We start from the raw sequence: 22,445 nt of genomic DNA, 5'->3' as shown, positions 1-22,445 counted from the left end.
AAAATTCTTACCTGCCCACGGTTGACTTTACTCAGGCTCTTAACTGCGAGCCCATGCCTGTTAGCCTACATGCTGTAGAATACAGAGGTGCTCCGGCTGAAAAAGTGAGCAGCAGTATCTTTGTCTTTCTCTCTAGGCCCTTCCCCGTCTGAAAGAGTATATCTTGAGTTCCTTTTTCCAATGTTCACCTCACTGTTATCCTTGGATGGGCGACATCACCATCATACCCCACTAATGCGTGTCTTTCTGTCACCCTGGTTGTAAAGAAACCTTGGTAGGCTTGCTTTCTTTCATACCATTTTATAGCCATCTTCACAGAGCCTAGAGATGACTGATTATTGTTATTATAAGTTCATTAAAATGAACCACAGAAAAGGATTGGTATCCAGAGTGCTCAGATTAGTCATGACTAAATTATAGCTTAGACCCTGGGTCAGGATGGGTGTCCAGTGCTGTCAGTACTGACCAGCATTTATGTAACTAACATCTATAGGCTCTTTTGGTCTGTCCTAGCTTCTTTCTTCAATATATAATCTGCATAAGGCTCCATCCTTGCCCTGAATTTAGCCTGTGATATAATTTCATCTCCTATACTTCCCTAGATTCTGAAAGTTTGATTTTCACAAGTCATCTGGAACTCTAGTTCAATCCAGAGTAATCTCCAGGAATCTAAGAGAGTCGAGCCTCTTCTTAATCTTGTCTGGCCTTGGGAGTGGCAAAGACTAAAAATAAAGATGTTTTATTTTTGTATCCTGGAAGGGTACTGTTTCTTCAAGAGGAGATTGGGATAAAAGAGAGACAGCTTTGTTGTCAGGAATGATTTACTCTTCCTAGGATTTTTGTCCTCATTAATTTTCTTAAAGCTGCCTGTCAGTTGATTAAAAGCTGCTTCCGCTGCAATTATCTTAAAGTTGACTTCTGAGATGTGGTACAAAGCAGCTATCCTCAGAAAGTTCTTTTCTTCAGCACGTTGTAGGAAAGGGGGAGGGGTGGGGAGAAGGCAGGGCTGTCTCTGATGCGATTTGTCAGAGAAGGAAGGGGCAAGATAAAAAATTAAAAATAACATTGGAGCTGCAATCAAAGCCCTTCGTTTAGGCGAATTTCTCCGTGACAGACTCCTCCAGCTCTGACAGTTGCTTTCCCTCTTGGCCTCTTAGTGGAGTAGAGTCTATGCTGCATTTTATTCTTTTCGCTCAATAAAATTTTATTGAGCCCCTACCTTAGGCCGGGTACTTTGCTAGGCCTGGGAAGACAGTGAACGAAACGGCCCTGGTCCTCTCTCCTGCTGCTGACAAGCTAGACGACTGGCTTTGTGACTGGTCTTTCTGCTGCTGCCCTCGCAGCCGGCACTGTGCTTGGCACGCCAGAGGCTCTCGGCATTGGTTCTGCAAATGTGTGTCACTGAACTTCCGTGTGCGGTGTATTTCCTGCACATACGTGAACTCACACTCCTGCTCACCACCACCATCAGTGTAATTGAACAAAAGTATCAGTGGGACAATCCTTATGGAAACAGGGAGTATCTTGCCCATTTCCACAGTTCTGCCCAATGTCAATGAGCTTCTCAGAACTCATCGAGCACTGAGACATGGTGAGCGATCCCCAGGAGATAATTCCAACAGTGAAAGGCAAAATGTTTTGCTTCTTCAAGAATTGGTAGGAGAAGCAATTTCTGTACTTTGAGAAGCTGAAAGTATTTTAGTGTGATCCCTGTCCTGAACTTTCTTCTTCCAAAAAATATGGACCAACAATTGAATATATTGAAAGACACTCTTATCCAAGGTGAATATCTAGAACAACTACTCATTTGGCGACTTCCTTTGAGATTTAGAAAGCCAAGGAAATTCAAGAACTTGTGCTGCACTCAGAGATGTGGGAATGGGAAGAAGAAATTATTTTAATTTCTAGGAGTTCCAGGAGCATTGATGTTGGTATGTCATTTAGTGCAGAAGTAGATCCCTCAGCTGAAGTAGTCGCTGTGCTTTGATCATAATGGCCAGAGGTAGCCTTTGGAAAGCATCAGGCTAGTGAAGAATCAAATTCTTGTCCTCTGGCTGTCCTTGGGATCCCTTTGAGAGGAACAAATGAATCAGACAGAGTTGACGGGTCTCAACAAATCGCAGGAGGTTGGCTAGAAATGACTTCAAGGCAGCAGATTATCAATAGCAGCAGAGGGCAACAAATCCCAAAGAGTTAAGGAGGAGCTGTGCTCTTTTCTGCTGGAGAGTTCGGTTTGCACAAGGGCAGTCTGGGCAGATTGTTCCTGCTTCAGCTGAATAAAGAGGAGAGTTAGGTGACTTGGTATTCTGATTCTTGTTTTAAAATAACCACTTTAAAAAGCAGGGGGAAAAAAGCGGGCTGGGGGGGCACCAGCCCTGTGGCCGAGCGGTTAGGTTCGCGCGCTCCACTTCGGCAGGCCAGGGTTTTGCCGGTTCGGATCCTGGGCGCAGACATGGCACTTCATTAGGCCACGTTGAGGCAGTGTCCCACATGGCACAACTAGAAGGACCTACAACTAAAATATACAACTGTGTACTGGGGAGATTTGGGGAGAAAAAGCAGGGGAAAAAAATAAGGAAATAAAATAACCACTTTAAAATCAACGTTCTCTGAGTTCTGAACTCCAAAGTGGAATGTAAAGAAGGCTTGGAAATTAAAGTTTCTGAAAAACACTCGGATTTTCCTAGAGGATGAAGAAAGTCCCATAATTCATGAATATAAGCAACTCAGCAGCTCCAGAGGAAGACAAGACAACCATAGCATCCCTCCACCCGCCTGCTCTGGGATGTGTGCACTTCTCAGTCTGTGACAGGGTGTGTAGCCATCCGTTTCCAGTGGAAAGGTCAGCTGTCTCTTAGCAGCCGCTTTCCATTGATTTTTTTCCCTCTTCCCAGAGAGTTAATTCTCCTCTAGTAACCCTCGAAAACCTTAAAGCCTCCCTTGATTCCCATCGTGACCCAGAAGGCATTTCTCCTACTCACAGGTCCTTTCTTCCTCAAAGCCGCCTTGGCTTGCACCTTCTCGCATGGCCCTTCCAGCCTCCGTTTCCAGTTGGCCCCTTCCTCCAACCAGCTTCCATGTCTCAGTTAAAACACGCAGATCTGCCAGCTGCACTCAACCTCTTGCCACTGTGGCGAGGTTCCAGCTTTACTGATGATGAGATTCCCGAATGTAAACAAGATAACCACGAAGTTTTTTCTTTTAGCTTCTGATCTGGGCTGATCTGAGCAGCTCAGTTTGCTGCTTGCACTAATGGTCTGAGCTTTATTGACATGCGGTAGAAAAGAAAGCATCTTGTTGAGGGCAGCAATACATTTTTCTTCTGAATTTTAAAAGGATGGAGAGGAAGCTTTCCCACTGAGCTCCTCTGGCTGCTTCTCATTCTTTTCCTGTCTGTCTTTGAATAAGAAACAAGACCCCTTTAGTTTGATCTGGCAACTGTTTTCTTTTCTTCCTGTTCTTATTAGAGTTTGAGAGATGGAGGGGCAAGTGGTACAAGAGGTTGTCTTAGACCCCAGAAGTGGAGGAACACATTATCTTCTTCCATTCCCGTAGAACCATAAAGATCTTGGCGACCTGACTCATTCCCTATTGACGTGCCGAGACTGCACTGACTCTAAAAAATGTGTTCCTCCTAGCATATTGATTCCAATTTCCTTCATAGATGTTAGACAGAAATGAGAACAGCCTGCTTGGGAGGGGAGTTTCTTTCAGCATTTGTCATATACTAGGGAACAGCTCCAGCTGGGACAGGGGAAACCAGGACTCTGCACACATGAATCACCTGGGTTTTGTATCCAGTCCCACAAAGGGTCCCCAGGTCCTGATAATCCTCCTCCAATTAATGAATGTTGTGTTGCAGCTTCATGGAATGTCACTTTTGTCAGAGAGAGGGATTTTTGGCAGGCCATCCAGCTTTGTCCTTAACATCCCATGGGGAGCTTCAGGGCACCTGACTAGTGTTGAGGAGACCTTTACTTGAGATATATTTGGGGTGCCTTTAAGTGAAGGCCGGAGCTGTCCTTTACGCTACTTCAGATCTTCTTGTCAGTGCTGGTGAATTTTGGGTTTACGGAGACGTAGCCAGGCCCCATTGAAATCTGGGAGGAGCCTCAGAGATCACTCAGTCAGTGGGTTGGAAAGACTGATGGCCGAAAACGTAAATGGTTGGGGAGTAGCCAGAGCTACCTAGCCATCTGTCAGCACTGGGGAACTTGCTGCCCCGATATTGTCCTGTCTCTAGGGCTGACTAATTGTGAGGAGTACCTCGCCTCAGTGGGGCGCTTTGAGAGCTGTGAAACTCCAGCTGGAGAAAGGACTAGAAACTACATCTCTGGATGGTTTTCAAAATGGACCAGATTCTCACTCTGCTAGGGTCCTTTAGCTTCAGGCATTTTGTGAAATAAGGAATATTGGAGCAGATGACCTCTGAGAACTTAAATCAGTGATTCCTACCCATCCTACACCCTCTCTGCTCATCACTCCCGCCCCCCCGTACTTTCTGCCCTCATCTCCCTCCTTCCCCCTCCCACCCTAGAGTGTGATAAGCAAGCAAGTGCTTATCAGGAATTCTGGAGGCTGCTGATCTTCACATGGCGTTTTCTGGCTTCCTGCCACCAAGCAGGATTCAGCCTAATACTCAAACGTTGGAAGAGATGGGCCCTTGGGAGCTGCCCTTTCAGTACTGTTTAAGGACTTGGTGGGGGTGGGGGCCGCCATAGTCAAAGGACAGATCGATGCCCTGTGACTCCTGTAGCCATGGAGCTTGTGAATATCTGTGCAGCAAGGTCTGGGGGGTCTCAGCCTTGAATTACTTCTCACCAGTCCCTCTGACCTTGTCTCACCTAAGCTGGGTCATTCATCATACTGGCCTCTTGAGGGTTTTGTCCCCAAAGCAACTTTCTGTACTTAGAAGCAAATTGATAGTATTTGCGTGTTAATCCCTCTGCAGCAACAGACTAGAAAAGGTAAATTTGGGACATGTGAGAGGCTTGTTTGCGTCTTTCCTGATGTGGAACATTTTTAGAAAAGAGTTCTTGTATTCTCTTCTTTAAGACCCCCCATCAAAAAACTTAGCAAGCCTTCCAGCATCTGACTTTCTGACCTTAGTATCCCCCTTCTCGCAAGGCCGCTTTGTCTGGCCCTCTGCCCCATTCCCTGCGGTTATGAGTCAGAGTGATTCTAGGGGAGCCCCCGTTGTGAGACCCACGTAGAACTGCCACAAGCCGAGACCGAGACTCCTCTCGTCTAACCGCTGAAGTGAACGCTGTCCTTCCTCTACTCTGGGTGTACCTGCTCACGCCGTCTCACCTTTGGGAGAAGGAAAGTTAAACTGATTGAGCCCAGCCGCAGTCGTCTCATCACAACCACTTTGTCCTTTTAGTGTGTATACCAAGTCATATTTAACCTCATAGCCCATAGGTGAGAGGGAAACCATGGATTATGTTCTGGAAAGGCGAAAACCTCTGTGAGAAAGGATGAAGTCACCACACCCCGTCCCCTGGTTTGAAGGAAAAGCATTGATTAGGTGTAAGGGGAAAAGACTGGTGTTGTCATCATCACTGACAGGCAGCCAGTGAGGCTGGCTAGGGGTAGGAGCTGTGAATTTGTTCAGGGGTCTGCCACACATATGTGTGCAAGGAAGAGATTATCCAAAGGTCAAGCGACCATGTTCTGGATGCTTAGTTTAGAAATTCATAGGGGCCGGCCCCATGGCCGAGTGGTTAAGTTTGCGCGCTCTGCTTCGGCCGCCCAGGGTTTCCCCGGTTCGAATGCTGGGCGCTGACATGGCACCGCTCATCAGGCCATGCTGAGGTGGCATCCCACATGCCACAACTGGAAGGACCCACAACTAAAAATACACAACTATGTACTGGGGGGCTTTGGGGAGAAAAAAGAAAAATAAAATCTTTAAAAAAAGAAATTCATAAACTCTGTTAGGCTCTCCTTGAGTAGTCTCCTTAGGCCAAAGATTTAAGGAGCCCTGGCTCATTCTTAGATTTGGAGTTAAACCAGACATGGTGGGCCTGGGAGGTTCTTAATGCAGCGGCCACGTGGCAGTCTTATGCCTCAAACCAAAGCCAGTTCCATATCTATAAAAGACCCATTCAACCTCAGGACCATAGCAGGCTGTTCTGGCGGTGTGCCATTAGCTGCCCAGGCACAGTTCTCAGCACCAAATAACCTGGAAAGTTATTCATAACAGGATTTTCTGTGTATCTGTCAGTACACTGAATACACATGCTACTGTAGAGACTGTCCTGGTAAAGGTCTTTCAGATAGATACCAAGGCACAAGCGTTCCCGTATCCAGGACTTCTCATCACTTGATTTGTGTAAATGCAGTGGACCCTTAGCCCAATTTTTACTTTTTTTTTCTTTGCTGAGGAGGATTTGCCCTGAGCTAACATTTGTTGCCAATCCTTCTCTTTTTTTGCTGAGGGAGATTAGCCCTGAGCTAACATCTGTGCCAGTCTTCCTCTATTTTGTAAGTGGGATTCCGCCATAGCATGGCTGACAAGTGGTGTAGGTCCATGCCCAGGAAGCCACCTGTGAACCCGGGCTGCCAAATTGGAGCCTGCTGAACTTAACCACTAGGCCATGGGGCTGGCCCTTTTCTTTTTTTTCTTTTTAAATCTCTCATCAGGATAATCAGAAAAATAATTATTATTGTACCACTCTAAGTTCATTTTTGAATATTCCTTTCTAAATCAAACTGTCATTTGGTCTTTTTGTTTTTTCCCATCAGCCCTATGGAAAGGTAAAGGAGATGAAGTGCATTCCTATTTTATAGATTAAAACCTGAGGAGGCAGAAAGGGAAGTCATCATATTGACTAAAACTCCACTTTATAGATCTTCAGCTTCGTGTCCTTTTCATATGCCCTAATGACCTGTTTTGAAGCCCCAGGTGCAGGTTCCTGGTAATGACAACAACAGTTACCATTCACGAGCTTGCACCGGGCCAGGCATTTTATACACATCATTTCTTTTAATCTCCCCAGTTATCTGAATGTCACTGCTGTTTCTTTTTACACTGAGATCTCGAGAAGTTGTTAATGCATTGGGGTCAGGACTCAAACCCAGGTCTGTCTGACTCCAAAGTCCGTGCCCTTCATTCTCCCACTGCCCTGCCCCGTCTCTCACTGAAGGTGCTTCTGGAACATCACGTAGGTCAGTGGCCAGAGAGACTGGGCAGGCTTTTTTTTTACCTTCAGCCCAAACCCTAGACATAGTCAAGCTACCCCCCCTAGAAAATAATCGCTTTGGAAAGATGTAGACTATTGAGAGGAGACTCTCTCCCTTTGAGAAATGGAAACGATCTGTTTAATGGTGGTTTATATAAGCTGGAAAGAAATCACGTACCTGTGTGCTCAAGATTCCCCCTGCCCTGCTCCCTACATCTTGCTGCACCTTTTAGGTTTCCTTAACAATAGCAGTTTTAACATTGCTTTTAATTAGATGAATTAAGAATGTTCTCTGATGTTATCTCCCCCTCCCGCCCCCCTGTCACCTTCAATTCCCCATTGCGGAGAACGCAGCAATTTCCATGGTAACAGGACTACCAGTTGAGCTTGGCTCGCACTGGCTTGTGTGGTCAGAGGAGAGTTAGGGCCAGTGCTTCCCGGTGAGCCGGACTCTGAATGGGGCTTTCCTTAAAATGGGCTTAGCTTAAAAGCCGTGAAGTGAGCGGGCTCAGAGGCTCGCAGGAGAACGCAGCTAAGCTTCACGCAGGAAAGCCCAAGTATTCCCCTAGTATCTCTTGGAAGAGTCGTAGCCCTCGCCTGAAGTAAGAAGGTCCCCCCTTCTCTCTGCTACCCCAAGTTCTCAAACACGTGTGGAGAGTCCTCCCCTCCCCAGCCTAACCGTCTCCTTTCCTCCCTGTGGTTAACTTGCTTCAGGCCTTAGAAGGACTTTGTTTCTCCCTGGATTTTGTTTTTCTTGGTAACAAATTGTTTCTCCTCCCATTCTCTTTTCTTCCCTCTTTCTCCCCCATCCAGAGAGTTTTCAACGTCCTTTACCCCATGCCTGCTGACCAGCGGAGACATGTCAGCATCAACTCTGCCCGTTGGCTGCCCGAGCCAGGGCTGGGCCTGGCCTATGGTACCAACAAAGGAGACCTGGTGATCTGCCGACCAGAGTGAGTGGCTGGGGCGGCGGTGGGTGTGGAGGGAGTCCTTGGGCTGGAGATCAGCGTTTCCCTGCGCAGGCTGGGAGGGGCGGGGCCTTTTAGATGGAAATTAAATCTTGAGGCTGCCTCGTCCTCAGTGTCGCTCCTTTGGAGTCTTTTTCACTTACGGGAATGGGAAGGGGGGATGGGAAGGTTTGCTCTCCGTTCCAGAGATCTTCAGAAGACTGGTTGAGTTTATTATGTCTTCTTAAATCTAAGGCAGTGTTCTCTTTCTCTGTTTTCTCTTATTCTCTGGTTTCCTAGTGATAGTCAAGTTTCCCTGCAGGCAAAAGCACAGATATCAAAGATTCTTTTCTAAATCCTTTTTGAAAAATTCAACAGGTGGTCTTGGATTTGTGTAAATGCCATAGACATTAACTTAAGAAAGAAAATTGGAAATAGAGTATTGTTAAAGCCCTAATTTGTCAAGCCACTGATGTCTAACAGCCTAGCTCTGTCTGTGTCCTACCTGTTTTCCTTTCTGCTTGGGGCTCTGGTTCATAATAGTAAAGGCAGGTTGAAAAGCCTAATTTAAAATCAAAATGATTGTTATCTGGTCTTGAAGTGTAGGGGTAAGAGGGGTCAGGGAACCAAAGCATTTCCGTCCTGAGTCCTGATGACACTCCTTCCCCTTCCTCTGGCGTTTTGGAGGATGGAGGTCTCTCCAGGCCTCCTTTCGCTCAAGACCCTGGGAGTCAGCCAGGGCTGTCATCAGTCCCCAGACTCAGCCAGGTGGGGATACGGAGCTCTGTGCTCAGTACAGATCGGGCTGATTGCTGCGTGGGCCGCTGCAGGGCTCCAGGCAGCTAAATGCCACTTGTGCCTCCAGGCCGTGGTGATGCTGTCCTTCACTTGGTGCAGTCTTCTCTGAGAGGGTACCACACATCGCAGAGCGGTGTGACTGGTCTCTGGCTATTGGGAGTGCGCATGTTGCCTTTTGTTGGGCAACTGTCACTCTAGTATATGTGTCTTGTGGCCTGATAGGTGACTGGTGACAGCTGAGTTAGGTCTGTGCCCCAGGAGTAAGAAAACCTGGTTCTAAGGACATCTCTTTCATTCCATCTTTAATTTTCACAGCCCCTCCCAAAGAGAGGCTGCTGTTTGAGCCGGACCAAGTCCAGCTGCTCTTGGAGCTGGAAGACTGCGTGGTTCTTGCCGACCACGCTCTCCTCAGGCTCTGTGACCAGAGAACCTCCTTCACTAGCAACTTGTGCCTTTCCAGGACACAGCATGCCTATTTCACGACTGTGCCACTCTTAGTCCAGGCACTGGGTCTGGCGGTGTCTGCCCTTCTCCCATGCCTGTCCATAGTCCCAGAATCAGTCTGCCTTAAAATATTTCTTTTTCCCCAGAGCATATGAGACTGGTTGGCTTATCTCTTCCTCTTTTCTTAGGAATCCATAAGAGGAATCTAATAGGCATCTTTTCCAAAACTGGCACAGAATTCTGGACCGTATTTTTACCAACTCTGTGGTTACAAGCCTTTCTTTACTTGTGTCTCAGAGACGTCCTTCCTCAGCATTGTTGTGTTATCTGTGGCTCCAGCGACTAACCTTGTCCTGACCAAACTCCCAGCCCCTCCTTGCGAAAGCGAGCTGCTCTTTCAGAGGCAGAACCTCTACCTCCAGTTTGTTGTGGCCCCACGAAGGCTTTTGTGTCTGAAACCCCAGCCTACGTCCTTGGTGTGAGTCACAAACACCTCAGCCAAACCTGAAGCTGGCTTTGGCCTCTCTCTTCTCCCCATATGTCGTCTTCAGCATCCCAGAGTCTCAGCAGGCTGAAGCCATCTTGATTGTCTGGGGAACACTCTTACCCACCAGGAACTCGAGCCTTTTGCATGAGCAAGACGGCCCCAGCATGTGACACAGCGAACAGCCTCCCATCGCAGACCCGGTTGTGTTGGACTGACAGCAACTAGTTTAGCCTGCCTTTTTTGGTGTTGCTGTTTCTCCTGATTTTTTGGGTTGTATTGGCAAATGCCCCAGGCCTAGGGCCGGATATTTGAGGGTACCATGTAAATTAAGACGGACGTGACCTTGTCCCACGTCGTTCGGAGCTTCTCTAGCTCTCAGTCTCCTTTATGCCTGTCCAGTTTTTTTGCTTTAGGTGGGGAAGACTAGGAACAATATTCAGGTGAGGAAGTGAAGGCTCCCCCAAGGCCTCCCAGCAGATCAAGACAGAATGAGGCTTCCTAACTTTCCAGTCCACAGCTCTTTCCTGCAGCTGGTTCTTAAGCTTTTTTCAATCAAAACCCTCTTTAAAATTCTGATGAAGGCAATGCGTATTCCACAGAAGAATATACCACAAGAACACGTGTAATTTTATAACTCAAGACCTCAGGTGAAGAATGCAGCCCAGGATCGTGTAGAGGCATTTAAGCTGGTCAGGTGACAGGTGCAGTGGGAAACGAGAGGGGATACGTGAGACCGTTTCCATCTTTTGAACAGTCTGTGGTTGGTCTCTGGCCTAGAATGTGGAGAGCAGATAAATAGGGAAGGAGGAGCTCAGGGTTGTTGTCTCTTAAGTAGGCAGCTGCCTGAGGCTCGCTGCCTCTCCCGTGTGACGCAGCTCTCTGGCACACCCGTTCCCAAGGGCATAGGATCCAGCCAGCCAGCTGGGCCAGGATTACAGCCCTCCCTGCAAAACAGGTGGTTGTCTGCCTTTGTCCCAGGTACAGACAGCTGCTCCTTGTTTTGTGCTCTCCATTCTGCTGTTGACTTCCCCTCCGTTGTCTTAGCCTCAGTACTCTCTCCAAGCACAAAGACAGAGGTGACAAGCTCCTTGGGCATCTCCTGGTGGCACTAAAACCCCATTGATGGTAGAAAAAGGCCTACGGAAACACTCTCTCTCCAGGGAAAGAAATTCTTAGGGCAGGTGAGGAGACAAACACCTGGCCCTCAGCCTCTGTACAAAGCCATTGTGGTGGCTGATAGCCCATTCACCCCACCCTTCCTAGCAGTGAGGTGCTCCCTTCTCCTTTGCTTTGCTACCCCACCCACCACTCCTCCCAAGCTGCTGCTCTGCCTTTGGCTGACCGCCAGCCCAGCCAACACCCTCACTGATAACCATAGTTGGTGTGAAGTACCAGATTGATATGAGGGGGTGCTTGCTCACTTCCGGCTTCATAGATCAGCCCTACAAATGGGGGGAGGTGTTGCTGGAAAGACCACTGCTTCTCAGAGTCAGCTCAGAAGACAGAATTCAGAGACTCATGTCAGAAAAAAAGTAGGCTGGGACTGTGGGGCATCTGGCCCTTTGGCTGAGTGTCGGACTCCTGGCAAGGCCCCAGCTCTTGAGGGAGCTATCAATGTAAACAGTGATTATAATCAAGCATCATTGACCGAGGAGGAGAAAGGCTCGCCTCTAAATCCAAAGGGGAGCCACAGAGACTGCATCTTTCAGGCTGTCCCACAAGACCCAGGTGCCAACTCTTTCTCACATCGCAGAGATAGTGGGGGGTCAGGCTAGTCTTTTTGGAAGCAGTCCTTCTTTCCAAGGAGACAGCCATGCGGTCCAAGCCTCTGCAACCATGTAGCTGATAGAAGAATGTTCTCCAAAGGAACATCCCCTAGAAATTGGGAAGTGCAGAGCCGGAGTTCTGTGTGAGAGTCGTCACCACCAGGTTGGCTCTTAGCTGTGTTCAGGGAACCCAGGAGGGCCCAGCCATGAGGACGTCATTGAGCCACGCCCATTCAGAAGCGCAGTTGACAAACACTGCTGAGGGAAACCAGGTGCTAAGTGGAGGTCCATTTGAGAAGCCTGGTCCTGATTGGCCTTCCCATTCTTCATCCCTCTGTGTGTTTGCCTAGCTTCCAGGAAGAACCTCGAGCAAACAGTGGTGACTCATGCCCCCTCACTAAGACCCGAGAAGGAAGGACATGGGACTGTTTAGCTTACAGATCAAAATCAGTGGTATTGTCTATTGAAGACCAAGAGTTTCAGTAGCCAGAGAGGGTGTCTTCAACTCTTTTCCTTGGTACAGTGCCGGGAATTTCAACCAAATTTTCCAACCTGTGAACTTGTCCTGGTGAAGGTGCTCTGATCGCAGAACATAGAACAGATCGGGGCTAGAATAAGACCTGTTGGTGGGAGCAGAAAGGATTGGGGTGGTGGAGGATCGTGGACAGCATATCTGATACACTTTCCATCACCTCTGTTCTCTTTGGCAGTTGACCTCATCAACAAAGGGCTAGAGCTCACAGCTCTGAGCTGCCAGGTGGCCAGTGTTTGAGGGGACCCTTTGACCGTCAGCGTCAGGCTAACAGTCCCAGCTGAGAGAGTGGGCCTTCAGGTGGTTCCTGGTCGTGCAGTGCATGGTTTGATGTAGGTTCGGTGTGAACAGTTTGTTGTCACTGATCAGCCCTGGCTAACAACAATTACAGAAGAGGAATTGGCAGGGACCCACATGGTATTGCCACCTGTCAATAAATCTTGACAAGTTTGTAAATCACAGGCTCACTGGCAGCTGGCTTCATGTGGTGCCTCTTGCAGCCAGGATTTGCTCACCAAAAATGGCAAAGTGATGGCTTTGTTTTTAGAGGCCTCTGCTGACTTCTGGACAATTGCCTCTTCCTCTCCTCGCACCTTTGCCCTCCAGTGCCCCTGTCGTTCTCAGACAATCCCCACAGAAACAGCTGCGTGTTTGGAAGAGGAAGGAGATCCTGCTCTTTAAAGGAGCAGTCTGCAGAAGATCGCACCAAACTCACAGCCCCGCAGGCCCTCTGAGACGAGCTGGGAGGTGCGAGCGCAGAGACGGGGAAGGAGGAGCACATTGTTCGGCTGTGGCTCTTTCCCTTCAAAGACGCTGGTGTGCCCTCAGGTGAAGCCTGAGCCCCAGAATCTTAGTGAGCCCCTAGAGACAGATCCGGGGGCTCACTACGTAGGCCTGATTCCTTCCCCCTGCAGTGGCACAGCCTCCTGACACACAGTCCCTCATCCTCCCAGGCCTGTCAGGTCCCTGTCCTGTCTACTCCTCACATCTAGGAAGGAAGCACTTACATCACCCACCACAACTCGTCCTTCTTGGCTAATCCTCATAACCCACTGACTTTGATTTGTTTGCTCTTTATTGAAGACACTCTGTCATTACAGGAAGGTAGCAGAGGCCACTAGGTTAAAAAGCTGGCTCTCACTGGAGCTTGTCTTTGGCTGCTGGGGCTGCTATAACAGAATACCTTAGACCTGGTGGCTTAATCAGCAGACATGTATTTTCTCACAGTTCTGGAGGCTGGAAGTCTGAGATCAGGTGCCAGTGTCGTCAGGTTCTGGTGATGACTCTCTTCCTGGCTTGCAGAAGGCCGCCTTCTCACTGTGTCCTCACGTGGTGGAGAGAGACAGAGATCTCTTTCTTCCTCTCCTTATAAGGCCACAGTCCCACTCTCATGATCTCATTTAATCATAATTACCTCCTAAAGACCCTGTCTCCACATACAGTCACATGGGGGGCAGGGCTTTGCCATGTGAATTTCAGTCCACAGCAGAGCTCTTCAAGCACCAGTGCATGCCCTTTGCCATTTAGGAGCAGAGCTTGCTGTTTTGACTGTCTCTCGTGATCTCTACATGGACACCAGAGTCCTAATCAAAGGGCTTAAAGACACCTCTTTCCCAACTCCTGTCCCCCGCCTTCACCACCGTCATCAGCACCCCACCCTCAACCACGGTCCCTCTCCTGGGGTGGAATCTTTTTTTTTTCTCTTTTAAAGATTTTATTTTTCCTTCTTCTCCCCAGGGCACCCCTGTACATAGTTGTATATTTAGTTGTGGGTCCTTCTACTTGTGGCATGTGGGATGACACCTCAGCATGGCTTGTTGAGCGGTGCCATGTCCACACCCAGGATCTGAACCGGCGAAACCCCAGGCCCCTGAAGCGGAGCATGCGAACTTAACCACTCGGCCACGGGGCTGGCCCTGGAATCTTTTCTTATTTATTTTTTTATTGAGATCACATTGGTTTATAGTATTACATAAATTTCAGGTGTACTCCATTGTATTTTGACTTCTGTTAAGACTGCACCGTGTTCACCCCCAGAAGTCGAGTTGCCGTCCATCACTGTACACGCGTGGTGAGGAATCTGTAAAAGCAAAGCGGTCTTGCATTTTGGGCCTCGCCACTGGCAGCTGGGACTGCTGCCTGAGGTGGCACAGCGGTATAGAAAGAGGAGAGGCCACTGCTTCCCTGCTGGCACCTGTGCCTGGCTGAGATTGGAGGAGACTGCTTGATAGTCCATTGCGGGGGCAGAGGGAACCAGGGAAGGGTTGGCAGCCTGGAGAGCCGGACGGAGAGAAGCTGTCCTCTCTGCCGTCAGCAGTCCAGCCCCTTGCCACGTGGGGGCTCTCCTTCCCACCCCCATGAAAATCTTCAGCTCCAAGAACAGCTTTCCCAGTTGCTCTCTCAATTGTCTGGAGGCTTTGGGTCCAGCACAGAAAGGTGGGCCGTTCCAGAACAGCGAGGGCTTTTTCCTGCTTAGACTTCTGAACAGCAGGCTAATGAGGAATGTTGAGGCGCCCTCGTTTCCCTCTCTCCCAGTCCCATGGCCATAGGGAGACCAGCAGCAAGAGCCTGTGCTCTCTGTCTCTGAGCACCAAGCACACCCTGCAGGCAGGGCTGTCCGAGGCACCCTGTCCCTCCACGGCCTCTCCAACCTCACATTTACCATCTTAGCCCTTCTCTCTGTCTGAAGAACACTCAAACCTCTGCCTGCATCTGGTGTGGCTGTCTTTTTAGCTGTCTCTTAGCCCCGAGGGGGAGCCAGTTAGGCATTGTCCGGGGGAAGGAAGAGGCTGAAACCACTACTGACCTTTGGGCTGTTGGGGACTTGTCTGAACTGCTCCAGCACTGAGCATCCTGATCTCAGCACAGCTCCAGGAGAGGGGAAGGAAGGCTGCCGGGCCACGGTCCTCAAAGCCCAGGAATCGCGTGGAGTTCTGGCCACTCCCTCTCTGACGCCTTCCACCTTGTCTCTTTTGCCCTTTTGAACTGCTTTTCAGGGCCTTAAACTCTGGTGTTGAGTACTACTGGGACCAGCTGAATGAGACCGTCTTCACTGTCCACTCCAACAGCAGGAGCAGTGAAAGGCCTGGGTGAGTTTGTGGAGGAGGAGGGGTGCAGCGGGCTGGAGGCCTGTCCCTTCCTCTGAAGGCTCTCAGGCAGTGCCGTCAGACCCCTCCAGGGCTCCCTGGGTGCCCCTCCTCAGCCAGGGCGGCTCCTCTTTGATCTGCTTCATGTATTGAGCTTTTGCGCACAGTTCCGTTTAAGAAGAGTGTTGCGCAGCTAAGAAAGAGAACAAAACCTCTGCTCTCGGAGTCTTGCTAGGACACTCTCTGGCCCTCTCCCATCCTGGCTGTGGAGTCTGGCCACACTGGAGTAAGGAGAGAAGACAGGGAACTGGAGAAGGATGCTGTCCCTAGGAAGTGTGCTTGTGGCCCAGGGGGAACCTGTGAACTGTCTCCTAGGGGACTGGGGCCTCAGGGGCCAAGCCGCCCAGATCTGCAGCCTGAGACAGACCCTCCCCAGGGGCCAGTTAGAAGGGAGGAACCTGGTACTGATCCTCTTATCACTTAATTCATTAGTGAAGACTGGAACATTTTGAGACAACAGTGTGCTGGGACAGTGACAAACCCGAGGCCATCACTGCTTCCTAGGGGAATTGCAGGCACAGCTGGAGAATAGTCCCCACAAGAAGCGGAACTGTGAGTGGCCAGTGACCATCTCAGATGTCCTGGGCTCCCTCTGCTGCCAGCTCTAGCTGTCCCAAGGGTCAGTGCATGGGCAATGCCCAAGGAAAGGGGGGTGCTGACCTTGGGCCTAGGCCTTATTCTTAGAGCAGGATCTGTTTCCAGAAGGCCCTGAAGGAGAATCCCAGAACACCCTCCTAAGAGTCTGATCGGTTTTCCTCCAAAGTGGAGATCCAGTGGAAATTCTAAGAATTTAAATTGGAATTTTGTCAGCACATAGTTAGAAGGAAGGAAGAGCTACAGAGAGGAGGGTCCTTCTTCCACTGCTCACCCTGCAACCCATGGATCTCGGCTAGTGGCTTCCTGAATCCAAATAAGAGTCTTTTAAGATAAGCCGTCTCCACCTCCCCAGAAAGGCCCTCATTGTTTAAGGGAGTGACTAAACCAGCTGGGTTTGCAAAATCGGATGGTTCTGCCGTCTCCTTTGGTCGTCCCAAAGCATGGGCCGACCTGGAGGAGGATGGACGCAGATGAGTTAACTGCTCTCGGGAGGTAACCACAGGGGTGCAGGGCTTCTCTTCTTAGCCTGTAGGCCCTGGTCGGGGCTGTGCCCTGAGCACTGGCCTTGGAGCATCGTGAGGGCCACTGTCCCAAGCCCTACCTGACTTCGGTCTGCCTTTCTCGCCCTAGAACCAGCAGAGCCACATGGAGGACAGACAGAGACATGGGTCTGATGAATGCGATTGGGCTGCAGCCCCGGAACCCCACCACCTCAGTGACATCTCAGGGCACCCAGACTCTGGCCCTTCAGCTGCAGAATGCCGAAACACAGACGGAAAGGGAGATACAGGAGCCGGGGACAGCAGCTTCGGGTCCTGGTGAAGGTGAGAGCCATGTAATGTTGGAGGGGAACTGTGACTTGGGGGTGGGCATTTGGGACCGTCCTCACCATCCCTAAGGCTCCTGGCCCCTCTGTATGGCCAGGTGGTGCTGAGAGAGTGCACTCCCCGGGCAGGATGCGTCCGCCTTACATGTTTGGGTAAGGCCCACCTGGTGGCATTAAGAGCCTCCGCAGGCAGGAACATCATTTCCTGATCCAGTTCAGTTTCCAGCAAGCTGAGCTGCTCTCACAGCTTTGCTCAGCTCCCGCCACATACCCTGACTTCCCTCTTCTCTAAAACCTGGAGGCCCATGGTTCTTCCTAAGGGAGAGCCCAGAGAGGAGCCTAGATGGAGAAGCTACGAGAAACTCCCCGTGGCAGGCCCTCGTTCCAGGGACATCACCCCACAGGTAGCTGGTCTGCCCCCTGCTCCTGTCACGCCCATGGCTCATTGTCATTTTGGCTGCAGCTTGGCACACCATCAGCCCTTCCTGTCACCTACTTCAGGTGTGGCTCCGCCAGCCTCGGCTGGCTCTCTGTGCTGGCCTCGCACATCTGAGAACCAGTTAGCACTTCCCAGTGGTAGAGCGCGAGCCACTTTGGAGGCTGTCGGCAGCTGTGTGAAACAGGCTGTTCTCACTCGGGGACTCTCCTCACCCCCTGCCAGTCCCTTGCTGGCCCACGCTCCAAACAAGGCAGCCTCCAAACACACCATTTCTAGGTCTGTGTTGAGCCGTTTGCTCAGAAGAGAGCATGGGAGGAGAAAGAAGCCATGGTGGGCCTCAGGCCGAGAGTCACTACAGGAGCAGCTTTCTCTATGGCAGGCCCCCCACCCGGCACTGATCCTCTCGCTGCCAGGAACTGAAATTTTTAAAAGTTGAGTCCTGGGGCTGGCCTGGTGACACAGCAGTTAAGTTTGCACTTCCGCTTTGGCGGCCCGGGGTTTGCTAGTTCAGATCCCGGGTGCGGACATGGCACCGTTTGGCAAGCCATGCTGTGGCAGGCGTCCCACATATAAAGTAGAGGAAGATGGCCATATATGTTAGCTCAGGGCCAGTCTTCCTCAGCAAAAAAAGAGAGGAGGATTGGCAGCAGATGTTAGCTCAGGCCTAATCGTCCTCCAAAAAATAAATAAATAAATAAAAGTTAAGTCCCTTTTTGGTGTGTGGCTTAGGCCACCTGCTACATCCAAGGCCTGTGACTCCCTAGTGGGTGGAAACCCCCTGGGTGTGGACGTCAGCAGCTGGCAGAAGCAGCCAGTTACAGCTGTAGGCCTCGAGGAGGAGGAGAGAGTGGAAGGCGTCTCCAGCCATCCCCAGGCTCAAGACTGAGTCTTAGGCTGCCCTTTCTGAATTGATCTTATGGCCTTTTACTGATCAGCTACTGGGGCTACAAAGACAAATAGGCCTTGGTCCTTCCCACAGAACCCAAAGTCTAGAGGGCGAGGCAGATAATCACTTAGTGGGATAAGGACCTCGGGAGCACAAAGGAGGGGGTGCTGTGGGGAAGACTTCTGGAAGAGGTGACCCTGAGCTGAGCCCTCAAGGATAAGTCGGAGTTAGTCAGGCCCAGTGAGATGGGGGGGCATTCCTGGCAGAGGGGACAGCACCTGCAGGGCACTGAGTTCTGCAGCCTCACACTGCACAGAGAACCTCCAGCAGGCTCGTGTGCGGGGCCTGTGCAGCACACCTTGAGAACCGAGGCTGGGTGAGTAGGGAGGGCAGATTACAGGGACTTACAGGGACCTAGTTAGTTGGGAGTGAGGCCTTCCTCCTGAGGTGACATACAGCCCAGGGTCTGGGACCGGGAGCTGCCAGCCTGAGAAGAAGGGCATCCTCCAGTGTTTCACCTCCCAGAAAACCGGCGACTTCTTTCTTGATTGGCATCAGCCTGTTTCTGACCTCCAGTCAATTACAAGTTCCTTTCCTCCTGTTTGGGGGTGAGGGTAGAGGAATGGCAGGAGGAAGGAGGCCCTCTCTCCCAGTTTTGAGAGGCCAGAACCTCCTTTTGTCCCCAACTCCTCCCCAGAAAGGAGAGAGGTGGTGGGGGCGAGCCTGCGTGGGTGGAGGCACTCTTCAGCGGTGGCGGCTGGGAGCAGGCGCCCTGGTGGAGAAGGCTCACGTGCCTCTCTGCCTCGGCCCGTGGCCCTGCGAACTGGGCCCAGAACTCCAGACCTCCAGCGCTTCCCAGCATCACAGTCCCTTTCAGAAGCCCCACACCTGAGAGCAGTAAGGGGAGAGGAGGCATGGTTTGGGGGCAGGGTGGTGGGGAATGGACAGCTGGTTGTCGCTGGCCAGCCTCATCTGGTGCTTACTCCACCGACCACCAACCATTCCTGCCGTTCTGGTGGCAAGGCAGGGGAACCAGGAATAGAGGCTCTTCCCTGGGCTCAGGCTTCCTCTCTGGCCCACCTTCCCCATCCAGCAGGCAGGCCCAGCAGCTCCGCACACCACCACCCCACTCCCCACCCCCACCACCTCTCTCCACGTTGGCACACTGGTGGCCACTTCTGCAGGAACGTGTAGAGGAAACCCCTAGGCCAGTTGGTTAATCCTTCTTCTGGGCTTAGCTGGAAGGTGGAGTCGGGGAAGATATCACCTACACACTCCCACACACACACCGCAGTCCCAGATTTATTAGTGTGGGAAGCTAGCTCTGCTTGTAGTAATTACTTTTCTGTGGCCTGCCCCTCCCTTTAGCCCTTTCCTGTCAGCTGGCACCAAAGGATTCCCAGGCTACTCCTCATTTTCTTGTTCTATAAAAATTGATTAAAATCCACTCAGCTCTTTCTAGGACTTCAGGGAGAGCCCCCCACAGGGGAAATTTGCAGGTGTCGGCTTTTTTCCTTGTCCAGCTTTAAAGCTTCCCTCCCCTGTCACTCCAAAAGGGAGGACACATTCGCTGGGCTCGCCGTTTGCTCCCAGCACGGACACAGCCCGCCTCTCAGACGGTCAGCACTCAGGAGGGGTGCAGAAGGAATGAATTGAGCTGAGGCAAGGCCCTGCCCCTGAGCTTGCCTGCGCCACACTGTTCGGGGAGCCCTTGGCTCTGCCTCTGGCCTTGTCTGGTGAGGACGCTGGTTGACCCACTACAGTAGCCTGTGCCCTGGGCCAGGGCAAAGCAAATGTGAAAAGCAGGGGGCCGGGAGACCAGCGTGCCCCATGAGGACAGGAAGAGTACTCCTGCTTGGGCTCAGCCCTGCCTCCCCCTTCTGGGCAGGGAAACCCCCAGAACGGACTGTGGGAAGTTGCTGATCCCTCGCTGACCTCTACATTCAGAATGTACCTTAGAACTTGCCAAGGACAAGATCTCATGTCAACACTAAATCAATTTCCCATTTTTGAAAGACAAAAAGAAATGCCCCCACCCCCCAGGAAGATTAGCCCTGAGCTAACATCTGCCAATCCTCCTCTTTTTTCTGAGGAAGACTGGCCCTGAGCTAACATCTGTGCCCATCTTCCTCTAGTTTATATGTGGGATGCCTACCACAGCATGGCTTGCCAAGTGGTGCCATGTCCTCACCCGGGATCCGAACCAGCAAACCCCAGGCCACCGAAGTGAAACATGCGTGTTTAACCACTGCACCACTGGGCCGGCCCAGAAATGCTTTTGCGACAGGGAAGGAGACAGGAGAACTAACCCGTGGCCGCCACTGCTCCTGGAGCTAGTGCCTTGGATCCCTGGCCGTGGCTGCCATTGCCCTCAGGCCCCAGTGTGTTTTCCTCTTGCAGAATGCGCCAGCTGCCTTCGGTGGCCGTTAGCCTTGGCTGAGAGTTCCTGGGAGCCACACGGCTCGAGCGCTCTGGGCTGGGGCCGTCCGCACCCAGCCCTGAGGAGACCGCTCCTATGCACAGGGTTAGTCCTTCCCTTGATGGATTTGAGCGCACACTTTATGTGGGTGGCATGTTAGCTCTCGCGAAGCCAAAGCTATTGCAGAGGGAACCAGACGCACAGACGAAGCCATGTCTCTTCCTTCAAGAAGCAGCTCCTGAGAGGAGTCAGATGTCTAAGTGCTTGCCCCGTGGCAGAGAGGTGACATGGCACCAGTTTTCTGAAGTCACCTGAGGTCTGGAGCACCTGTCGCAGCCTGGGAGCCCTTTAATTCACACACACATTCATCTGACCAGTAGACACCGAGTGCAAGACCATGCGTTAGACGTTGGACCCAAAGATGAATGAAACTGAGTCCCAGACCTTCAGGAACTGAGAGCCCAGAAGGGAGGTGCCGCGGCCACAGGTGGCTCTTACACAGAGAGCTGTGGGTGCTCTGAGGGCTCAGAGAAGGAGCGGCACGTTCAGCTGGGGGACCACAGCCAGCTGGCCGAGATAGGTGGTATTTGCATTGGCCCTTGCAAATGAGCAGACTTGAGACATGAGGAGATGAGCAAGCGCACAGCGGGTGGGGCAGCTACGGTGTGTCCAGTGCACACAGGGGGTGCGTGGGCACACAGCAGTGCCGAGCGGGCTGCAGTAAGGTCAGGGGTGCAGGAAGAGTGGATGGTCCGGGGGAGGCTGGGACCGGACCAGCGGGCCGTTTAGTCTCAAGCTATGGAGTCTTAGAGCTGCTGGGTTTTGAGCAGAGTGTGGACTGGACTAGAGCTCACTGAATCAGAGCTGAGTTAGAATGGTCATGGCAACAGCCTGGAGGCGGGGTGGAAAGGGGAGGGTGAGAAGCCAGGCAAGGTTAGGCAAAGGGCCACAGTCATGGTGAGAGGTGGCAGGACCGGAGCCACGGGCACGGGGAGAGGACAGGGGGCCCAGGCCTGAGTGCCAGTAGCAGGGCCTTCCTGAGGGCCTGTCCTGCCCCTGGAGGGGATCTGCATGAAAGGGCTGCTAGTTCATCAGGCACAGAGCCCAGCACAGTGGGCTCCCATGCCAGCAGGCCTCGGGCCAGCCCACTGCACGTCCCAGAGTGGCTAGGGAGGCCCTCTGTGCTCGGAGTTCTTGGAAAGCAGTGGGGGTTGCAGTGAGCACAAGGAGGTCCCCATGGGCCGTCCCCAGGCAGCCCTTTTGGCACCGAGGCCCTAGGGGGACGTGTCCTCTTATCCTCTGCCCTGCTGCTTTCCCCTGAGAGAAGTACTCTGAGAGCCCTTCAGGTTCTCTTTCCTTCTGCCCTGGGAGTGCTGCTGAGCTGTTCAGAGTGGGGAGTAAGGACAGCAGCCTTGAGGCGTGAAGCAGCAGGGCAGAGTTTACCAGCAGCTCTGGAGAGGAGCAGGCTGGATGTGAAAGGAAGCCCAGGCGAGGTCCCACTGCTCAGTGCTGAGGAGAACTGTCTCACTAAGGCCTGGGGAGGAGCTGCTGGCGTGAGGCTGCTGGGCACCAGCGAGGAGCAAGAGAGCTGCCAGGCTCAGACCAACCCAGCTCTGACGAGGCAAGCAGAGAGGAGGAACCGGACGGGGAGGGAGCACAGAAAGTCTTGCAAAAATAGCTCTTGACAGCAAGTGCCCCTTTAAAAAAGCAAAGTACCGCCAAAGCCCCCAAAACTGCAAAATCCCAAACTGGCCGGCAAGGCGCCAAAGGAAACAAATGAGTAGTTCAGTGGGGCTACCCTGGCAGCTTGGGACCCTGGTCAGTTACCCCAGGCTGGGACCGCTTCTCTGCCCCGTGAGGGCCGAGCACAGGCGGGAGGGCAGGTCCCTCAGGACGGAGCTCCCCTGCAGACCTCAGGTCGCTCACCTCAGCCCCAGGGGCCGAGTGCCCACAGCGTGCCAGGTGCCCCGTGAG

At 51.7% G+C, this 22,445-nt stretch overlaps 1 protein-coding gene across 32 annotated transcripts in view; it reads left to right on the top strand.

Moving 5' to 3' along the window:
* The window catches only part of AMBRA1 (autophagy and beclin 1 regulator 1), a 157,876-nt gene that overhangs the window by 133,038 nt on the left and 2,393 nt on the right, over nt 1–22,445 (top strand). For 30 of the 32 annotated variants that reach the window (XR_011423860.1, XR_011423861.1, XM_005598071.4 and 27 more), the window contains 3 exons: nt 7,998–8,137; nt 15,155–15,247; nt 16,532–16,725. Coding sequence is in view for 28 of the 32 variants with exons in the window: in XM_005598071.4 (XP_005598128.1) it covers nt 7,998–8,137; nt 15,155–15,247; nt 16,532–16,725 (427 nt within the window). In the remaining 4 variants the exon portion in view is untranslated. Of the gene's footprint in view, nt 1–7,997; nt 8,138–12,336; nt 15,248–16,531; nt 16,726–22,445 lie in introns of all 32 variants that reach the window. The other 2 variants (XR_011423858.1, XR_011423859.1) reach the window with 1 other exon arrangement.

Source organism: Equus caballus, chromosome 12, assembly GCF_041296265.1.
Source record: "Equus caballus isolate H_3958 breed thoroughbred chromosome 12, TB-T2T, whole genome shotgun sequence".
Taxonomy (NCBI): Eukaryota; Metazoa; Chordata; class Mammalia; order Perissodactyla; family Equidae; genus Equus; species Equus caballus.
Note: the sequence above shows the minus strand (reverse complement) of the source record. Positions and strands in the feature narration are given on the sequence as shown.